This window comes from Mandrillus leucophaeus, unplaced genomic scaffold (assembly GCF_000951045.1).
Source record: "Mandrillus leucophaeus isolate KB7577 unplaced genomic scaffold, Mleu.le_1.0 Scaffold1599, whole genome shotgun sequence".
Taxonomy (NCBI): Eukaryota; Metazoa; Chordata; class Mammalia; order Primates; family Cercopithecidae; genus Mandrillus; species Mandrillus leucophaeus.
Window position 1 is genome coordinate 231,914 of NW_012101586.1, and position 9,857 is coordinate 241,770.

At 40.2% G+C, this 9,857-nt stretch overlaps 1 gene segment (V, D, J or C); it reads right to left on the reverse strand.

Annotated features, from left to right (window-relative positions):
* Positions 1 to 1,037: 1,037 nt before the first annotated feature.
* On the reverse strand, positions 1,038 to 1,788 carry LOC105536475. The segment is given in 2 exon segments: positions 1,038 to 1,369; positions 1,740 to 1,788. Coding segments are annotated over 2 exon segments (381 nt in total).
* Between the last annotated feature and the right edge of the window lie 8,069 nt (positions 1,789 to 9,857).

Consider the following 9,857-nt stretch of genomic DNA (forward strand, 5'->3'; position numbering starts at 1 on the left):
GAGGCTGAGGCGGGAGAATGGCTTGAACCCGGGAGGCGGAGCTTGCAGTGAGCCAAGATCGCGCCACTACACCCCAGCCTGGGCGACAGAGCAAGACTCCGTCTCAAAGAAAAAAAGAATGCATTTCTGTTTTCTTTGAAACCTTTTCTTATGAAAACACACTAATAAATTTCCACTCTGAAATAGAACTTAGCCTACGTACTTTCAAAACTTTTAGAATTTGGAAGAAAAATAAAAATCTAACATAATTCTGAGTGTTTCCTTTGTTCTTGAAATAAACTTTTTATTTTTTATCTTTGAGCTTATGCAGTTATTTTTAAAGGCCACTTTTGGAATTGTGAAAACTCGCTTTCCACTTGCCAAATAATAATTAAGAGTAATCATCTTTTGACATCAGGATTTCATACCTGCCGTGAGTTTACAAAGTTTATTTGAATAATCCAAAATCAAACATTTTTACTGAGTGTCCTTAGCCATACTCCCCTGCACACAGCTTGTGTAGAATGCTTTCTCCTGTAAGACACTGGAGAGGAGGGTTTAGTGTGAGTCAGAGAGCAGAATTAGGGAGACGGGAGACAATGAGTTTCCCAATATGACTAGTGTTATCATGTATGAAATAAACCCCGAGCTACTCATTTCCCATATGTGTTCTACTTGTGTTGTCACTCAGCTGCATCCATGATCTGGTTATTCTGACAGCTGCATGAACTTGATAAATGTGGACAAGATGGGGAGGGTGAGGATGTGAGCTTTCATTCACTCTCCCTTCATCATAGCCGGTTGCTCCCAGGGCACGTGGTCCCCATGAATTCTCCTCCTCCTGATGCCTTCCCCAGGCTGTGGCAGCTGGTGGGACCTTAACATGTGGGATCGGAGTTGCTACTGAGGCTCTCATGGACCAGCATCCTCAGCAGGAAACGCCACCCTGACGTCTCCAACAACCTTCTCTTCTGCGGACTCAGAGACTCTGTTCAGCTGCTCCCCAAGACAAGCGGCACGTGCGGGCAGCTGGGCCAACCCAGCAGGGAGGTTTCTGCTCAGGGATGTAGCACTGTGGGAGGAAGCTGTGTACCTTGCTCGCAGTAATAAACCCCAACATCCTCCACCTCCACCCGACTGATTTTCAGTGTGAAATCAGTGCCTGACCCACTGCCACTGAACCTGTCAGGGACTCCAGAGGCCCGGTTGGAAACCAAATAGATCAGGAGCTGTGGAGACTGGCCCGGCTTCTGCAGGTACCAATGCAAATAGGTTTTTCCATCACTATGCAGGAGGCTCTGACTAGACCTGCAGGAGATGGAGGCCGGCTCTCCAGGGGTGACGGGCAGGGAGAGTGGAGTCTGGGTCATCACAATATCCCCATTGGTCCCTGAAAAAATAACAGAGCGCTGCAAGTTTATATAGATACATTATGAGCAACTTTCATAATTTCTCTTCTGATATTAATTTACAGTTACATTTTAAAGTTTTGATTTATATCATGAAAAGTAGACTTTCCAAAACAAACCCATTATTTACTAGCCAGCAGAGAACTCTTCATTTTCAAGTTCTGAATGAGAAAGCTGGTCATCTTTCCCTGGAGATGAATCCTGATTATTCATAAGACAAACATGAATTCCATTCCCTGGAGCATAGACCATGTGACTCTATCATATCTTTGGAATAAACAGGTGAAGCTATGGAGCCCACAGAGCTCACCTCCCACCCAATTCTCCTCCCTCATCTCCTTCTGTCATTACCAGGGAGCCAGAGCACCAGTAGCCCCAGGAGTTGAGAAAGGAGCCTCATTGTGAGAAGGTGACCTGAGGAGTCCTGATCAGTCAAGGCAAGGTTAGGGCTGAGCTTTTATCTCAGACTCACAAGGGAAGGTCCTCCCTAGGGGACAGTATGCAAATCCCCTGGTGGGTGAAGTGGCGTGGAAAAGGTTGATGGGACAGGGGGGATGTCTCTTCTGTGAATTATGTTATATAAATTGTCCCTTGGAACAAAACAGAGAGAGATTCAGTCAAGTCTGCCCACAATCAAGGGAAGAAGGATCTGAAGGGGAAAGTTGGGACCTTTTGTAGGGACGCACTGTGTAGGGCATGACTGTAAGAAAGCACTAGAACTCTGACCATGTGGAAATGTGTGTCCAGGATGCATTTCTGGCAGGTGAATGCCACTTTGCTTGAGTCCCTCCCAGTCAATCTAGAGAAGGAATCAGCCTCATCCCCACAAGCACTGCTGGACTCAGAGCCTGCAAATAAAAAGTTGCCAGAGCCAGTTTGAGGACTGTCTGGTATCTGCTGTTTCCAGGATAACTGTTCAAGAATGTTCAACTCAAATATTAGAATCTATCCTGCCCTGCCACCTGGCGAGTGAACAGCATAAGAGCTCTCCGTCCAAGGTCCTCACAGGAAGAATGACGTGAGCCTCTACATTTAGAGCCAAGAGTCCAGTGTAAGGAAAAGGAAAGAAAGACACAATTTTGTGCTTCAGGCAATGAACATAAAAGTCCTTGTGACCAGTTGTTCTGTCTGTGATCTAGCTCATCATAATCATCTCACATACACAAGGCTAACAGGAGGGCTCTTTTTGTATTTTTATTTTTTATTTTTTATTTAGTAGAAATGGAGTTTCACTGTGTTCTCCGGGCTTGCCTTGAACTCCTGACCTCAGGAGATCTGCCTGCCTGGACTTCCTAAAGTGCTGGGATTACAGGAGTGAGCGATTGTGTCTGGCCCAGAGGACTCTCTTAAGGGAAGAATCTTCTAGGTTAATGATACAGAACAAATAAGAAATAACTTTACATGATGTTTTTTCAAGTGGTGATTAGAAAAGCTCTTCCCACGCAGTCTCCCTGGTCATGTGGAATCAGGTCCTGTCAGGGCTTCTAGGTTCTTGTCAACTCTGAGTGAGACCTGAGTCTCCCCCACCCTGGGTGTGGTGCAGCGACAGCCATGACTCCCCAGATCAAAAGGAAATTCTCTATGTATAAAGAGCAAGAACTGCATTCACAGTTTTATGTCTCTGGGTAACCTGTACCTTTAACTGATTGTTTCTTGACTTTATGTAAAAATGTTCAGAGCTTAGGGATGTGAATCTCCCATACAGCTGATCATTAAATGGAAAAACAACCACACTATTCTTCATTTGTCAGTGATGTGCTTAATATTCCATTGAACAGCTCCTGAATAATGGTGCCAACAATAAATGCTTTCACAAGGACAGTCATATTTATGAAAAAAACTAATAATCCAGGAACAATGAAGGACTAGCTTGTAGTGTGATGTAATCTTGGATAATTCAACACAAAGTCATATTTAATTGCCCAAGAACACAAATCAATGCCATTGTAGGTAACATTGCGTGGAAAGCTTGGTCTGAATATCTTCTGAGGAATCTACCAACATCTCATTTTTAAATAAGATTGGAAAACATATTTGAGTAAAAATGATATTGACCTTCAAATGTTGAACTCTGTGGCAATATTATGAGTTGACCATATCAAACAGTAGCAATAAGGTAGGATTCAAATAAAAGTCTCATATTTCACTGTTAAAATTGTATTTACTCTTTCCTCTTAACTATATTTTGCAAATTTTGTGTACTCAACTTTTTTTTTATAATGTCAAGAAATTCTGATCTTCTTCTTGGTGTTGCAAAGGTCAGACTCTTAATCATGATAGTGAAAAAAGTCAGAAACATCAGAAGGTGAAGGAATAGAGTAAGGAGACATAAAACATAAACAGCTTAACTAAAATAGAACAAAATGGTCCATTTTATTGTTAGTTTTAAATAATTGTTCTGAAAGAGCATTAAATAAATAATCAGTTTTATCTGTTATTTAATACGAAAATTTGAATTGCAGCAAAGTGAATAACAGTAAAAAATTTGTCCTGTTTTCTTTTACTATAAGCCAATTCTTGAAAATGTTATTTTCACAAAGTATTTAGATTGTTTGAATTTAGGAAAGCATTGCTATTTTCTGTGAGAATGAATGAACCATTAAAAAAGGCTACCTCTCGGATTTTTAACAAAAATTTCATGATTTCTTGCCTTACATATCCAGAAAACGTAAAAACTTGTACAAATCCTTTTTTAGTCAGAAAAAGGCTTTGAAATTACCTGATTTAACCTGTAGACCTAAAGAAGACTATTACTAATTCTAAACAGAAATCTCCCTCTCTTATCTGTTAACACATCATGCCACTGCTTTCAGAACAGTAGACAAAGCTGGTCAGTCCAGAGTGGACACAAACAAGATGGAAGAGCAGCCTCTGGTCAGTCCACAGTGGACACAAACAAGATGGAAGAGCAGCCTACATTTGAATCAGGGTGGGAGCAGGACTCTGTGTGTCTCTCATCTGGACTATGGTCACCTAAATGAAGGAGGACTTCTACAGGCCGGGTTGAATGTCTCCTTTTCCTGATGCAGTCAGTTTGGGATCCATAAAATTGAAAGCAACTGTATTACTCATATGACTTGGGAAGAGAGTCTTGGAAGTGGAATTGTTTGTGTTCATTACTGGGAGTCAGTGTTTATGGGGTAGACACTGTGATCCTGTTTGTAGGGGGGCTGAGGGATTTGTGGGCTGACCAAGGAAAAAGAGATGACTGCAGACGGCAGTAGCACATGTGACCTCTATTGGGTGAAGCTTGAACAGTCCCTCACAGCAGGAGGTAGTCCAGAGAATAAGGTGCCAAGTTTGTTTCTCAATATGGACGGGACACTGGAGGAGGGATATGCATCTAGGGGATGCCACACAGCAGCACAGTGGGGAGTTTCTGCGTCAGAGAACTACAGAGGGCAGTATTAAGTGTAAGATTTTCATAAACTGGGCTTTATCTTACCTACTGCTAGATGTGGGTGAGGCTTTCTGGATATGTAGAGTAAGTATTTCCTAAAAGGTTAAAACTATTCTTATTTGGGTTGTTTTTAAAGCAATTACATTTTAAAAGTTGAGGTTGGCACAGGCCATTGAGAAGTAAGCCTACAGTTTTGAAATAAACAACATAGCATTCTCATTTATAGATCACTGTTGCACATTATGTAGACTTTGTTCGACAGACTGTATTAGTCCAAATAGTGCAAACCCTCACTGCTGTGGATGAGGCTGAGACACAAGAGGCTTGTTCCCTACCTGAGCATCAGTGAACCTTCTTTTCAATTAAAGGTGAAAGTATGTTCTTGGATGAGAATTAAGACCAAGTCAACCACAAATGGAGCTTCCATCTGTGAAACTGCAGGTCCTGTGAATGGATTCCTGGCTCCCAGGCACCTGGGATTGAAGCGTCTGCATTGTCCCACTAACTGAAATTGTCCCTCACTGGAGCATAGGTTCATGGATAAATATTCTGGAACACAGAGAGAGAGCACAGGGAATGTAGCCTCCATGAGTGTGTGTCTTCTGCTTCTGAGAATCTCTCTCTCCAAACGTTGAAAGAAACAGCGTTGTTTCCACATCGTACTTTTCTGAATCTTCAGACCCTGTTCTAGATCTGTCTCATCTGAACCTGTTCCCAAATGTTTCCATTTTGGTCTTTAATTTTCCTTGGAAAAAGTTTTCAGAAATCCTATGAAACTATCCACACAGCTGTGGGATTAAGTGATGGGCTTCTCCTCTATGCTTGTTAATATCTCTGCAGAATCCACCACACCCACCAACTGCACAAAGTGAAGGCATGAGTCCGTTTTCTTCCTGAGCCTTCTGTGTCTCTTAGGTTCCCTTTGAATTCACCCTTGAAGAAAGGGGTCTCTGTCCTCAAAAGTAAAATTCCATAAAATCATAGATTGCCTGAGAATTAGTAAAATTTTTCTACTCTTTGAATGTGACGTTAACCTTGAGGCCTTATAGTACAACCTGCTTTACTTGAGAGATGGGAAATGAAGATCCCACGAAGTTTCTAGAGACTGAATTGGGGATTCTAGCCATTTAAACTGTTGTGGAAGCTTCAGTTGATATAAGAACTTCAATGAATATAACAAGAAAATAATGTGGAATAACTTATTTACTTTTAACTTAGATAAGATAGTTTACCTGTAGAAAAAATGAAAGTAGAATTTGCAAGTTCTCACACTCAAAGTTTTTTCATGTTAAACAATTTTAAGAATCAAGCAAATATTTATATAAATTGTAATTAATAATGTTTAATGGTCTAGAGGAAATTTGGGTTCAAATTAATCAAACTGAGTTCTAAAGTCAGTTGAATTTCTTTTTCAACAGCTTCTTTTCTCCTCCTGTTAGCAAAAATTAAAAGTACAGAAAAATAAACAGACAAGAGCTGAATAAAGTTTTAGTGCTCATTTCTTGTCTCATAATAATAATAATAAATAATAATAATAATAACCATACAGCCTCAACACTGACACCTGGAAATACTGACTGAATAAAGTATTTAGTGCTCAGTTCTTGTCTCATAATAATAATAATAATTAATAATAACAATAGTCTCTGCACTGACACCTGGAAATATTGACTCTACCCTTCTGGAAGCAGCAGCTTCACATCACGATAGTGAACTTTATTATTATTGGGTCATTCTTGGGCAGGAGCTAAGGATCACCCAAGTGTAAGTGCTCTATGAGGAGCCAATTGCCCTTACGTTGGAATACTTCTAGAGATTAACTCTTCTAAAATATCTACTAGCAAAAAAAAAATGGACTATCAGTAATAAAAAGAAATAAATTCTGACCTCCCAGGAGCCGTCAGGAAAACAACTGTCACATTTAACAAAGGACTAGAGGCATAATCTCTTGCTAGACACTGATTTAGCTGGATCTCACTTATATTTAATAGTCTTGCTCTAGTAAATTGGAAACATCCTCAACCTAGATAATGGTTTCTTTGGTATTCTGGAATCCTAGCAGGCCTAGGTGAAAATTAAAACTGAAAATAAGAAGGTATACAAATCCGTTATCCTAGGAACACTGTTTATACAACAATTATTCGTATAAGACAAAATAAAAGGAAGAAATCTGTTCATTTTATGGATGATTGAAGCAAATACTTACAAGTCAAAAACAATCCTAAGTAAGCCATAAAGCAAGAGCAGTATCTTTTGTCTCTGGCTTGTGATGGTATTAAATTTCAAAATAATGGTTTTGTTTTCGGTTAAAACTAACTTCGTAGATTTTCTCAGAGTAGGTCATCTTACTCAGAAATTGTAGAGGAAAATGAAAACAAAGAGAAACTTATCAGGAAATTTGCCCCAAGTTAATATTCGCAGAGAGACTAAGAGAAGGACACCATTTAAATGACCATATTAATGGAATTAAAACATTTAATTTGCTTGACAAATCTAAAATCAACCTTTTCTCTAGAATTTGTAAGAAGACAATCATATCTTCAGAGAATTTGACTTGAGTGCCCTTGTGAGTGGTTGACAGAAAGACCAGATGAAGGTTGATGCAGTGGACTCAAGGACATCACAACTTTCAATTTTAGACCCTCCTCATGAGAGAGCAAGTCCAGATACTGCACCATGACCAGGTAAATGATCAGAAAATTAGTTGGGAACTCTTTGTGGCTGCCTAGTCCTATCGTGGCTGTGGTTGGGAGGCTGATTTCCCCTGGCTAGTATTGCCCTGCACCTTGAATCTGGGCATTCATCTCTACAGCTGCCATTAAATGCCACTACATAGTGTCTCCATTAATAAGACCATTGTAATGCATATATAAAGACATAATGCATATATAAATATATAAAAGACATAAATGCATATATAAAGACATAATGCAATATAAAGACAGAGTGAATCAGAGATCAGAATTACAGGAATATTTATTTTGTTCCAGTGTTTTTTATGGGTGTTTTTGTCTTTCAAAGAAGGAAGCCACAAATATAACTTTTTTGGTTTCTGGAGGCTACATATTCTACCCCTCGGAATACAGGTTTGGCCCACCAGGAGACATGAAATTGTGCCAGTCTTGATTGGGACTCACAGTAGAAAAGGGCTCTTCAGCAGGTCCAGGTTGCAGTGCAAACAGTCCAGCCCCTTGGGCCAGTGCAGATACAGACGACTTGAACAGCGCTATCAACCATCTGGACAAGATTGATACCTAGAGAACACTCCACCAAACCACAGCAGATTCCATGGTCTTTGGAAACATTGGCTAATGATACATTATATTTTAGGCAAAAGGATATTTCAATAAAATCAAGCTGATTAAATAATAAAAAATAAATTATTCATAACCGAGAAGATTTTATTACATATCAGAAAGAGAAAGTTATCAGAAGGGGGTTGGTGGGAGAAGAAGGAGGAATGAAAAACTACCCATTGGACACAAGGTACACTATTTGGGTGATGGGCAACTAAAGCCCAGAGTTCACTACTACACAGTTCATCACTGTAACCAAAAACCACTCATACAAATAAACCTACTGAAATTCTAAATTTAATTTTTAAAAAATTTCCCAAAAGAATCTAAATATTTGGAAAATAAGTAAAGTACCATTATATGTAGTTTGGGGCAACGAAACAACAGAAATGGAAATTACAAAGTACTTTGATCTGAAAGTAAATATCACATACCCAAATTTATGAGATTTAAAAAATGTAGTTAATTTATAGTAATACTATTGCATTTTAGCAAAGAAGTTTTCACATCAATCACCAGAAATGTAATCCTCACAAACTAGGAAGAAAAGAACAAAGGCTACTCAAAACAAGGGTCTTTTATTCTTAGAAATGTGAGGATGTGACAAGCACACACCTAGTATTCCACCAGAGTCATATCAGTCTCCAGATGTAAACACCATGAGCAGCTGCAGAAGAAGAAAGTCTTAGAGTGGATGGGCAGAGTGAGTAACTGCTCAGAGAGAATGAGGAGTCAGGGAATGTTAAAACAGGATTCCTATGTGATATTATTATGAGCTGCACAAACATGAGACTACCTGGAGCCCTGACTTACTCGTAAGCCAAACATCATGGAGTGCAGGCCATCGTCCACCCTCCTGATAGTTGGTGAAAGTGGGGTCACTTGGGAAAGGCATGGGAAAGTGCCGTGAAGGTCATCAGTGGCAGCAGGTGAGGACAGGACACACTAGGGTCCTCTTACAGTGATATAACTGAGCATCCCTACAGCCATGAGAACAGCAGGAAACTTTAGGGATTAAGCCAGGAATGATGTAGCAGCCAGCTCTGGAGGGTCGGTGGGGCTTCAGTGCCGTGTGTGTGGAGGAAAGAGGAGGCTTTGGAAGGTGTCCTGGAGCACCCTGGCCCTGTTCACATAGAAGAGGAGCTTGTGCCTGTGACTGAGGCCTCATGGCCTCTTCCTTCCTCAAAGGCTTTCCAGTCATCTTCCTGAGCCCACCTGACTCCAACTGCTGGGGACACATGCCCTGGCACCGCAGCTGCTCCTGCCACACTGAGAGGCTGAACTTCCTTTGATGTTTCCGTTTGGGGCCATCACACTGTGCAGGGTCCTAGCGAGTGTCCTGCTCACAGGAGGCTGTGCAGCATCTCCAGGCTCCAAAATGGTGTTTGTGATGGTGAAATCCCGAGAATTTTGGTTGGATGTGTTTTCTCACTTGTGAATACCTTCTGTAGACCTGTCATTCTGTGCTTCACAAACTCTTTTCTGTAAACTATCTATTCTTTGTTTTTGGACTTTTGGGTTAAGAATGTAATTTTAATTACACTATCTTTAGTCTCCACACTGCTGATTGTGGAAGTGAAATCAACATATTTTTGTTTGGATGTGTGTTTTCACTCAGGAATATGTGTATAAAAGTCCTCTGAAGACTTGTCTATCTTTATGTGTGTGACAGATTCTTTCTTATATACCATGCTTTCATTATTTATTTATTTTTGATATTTCTCCAGGGGAATACAGTTTTAACTTTATTTACCATGGTGTGGATCATCCTAG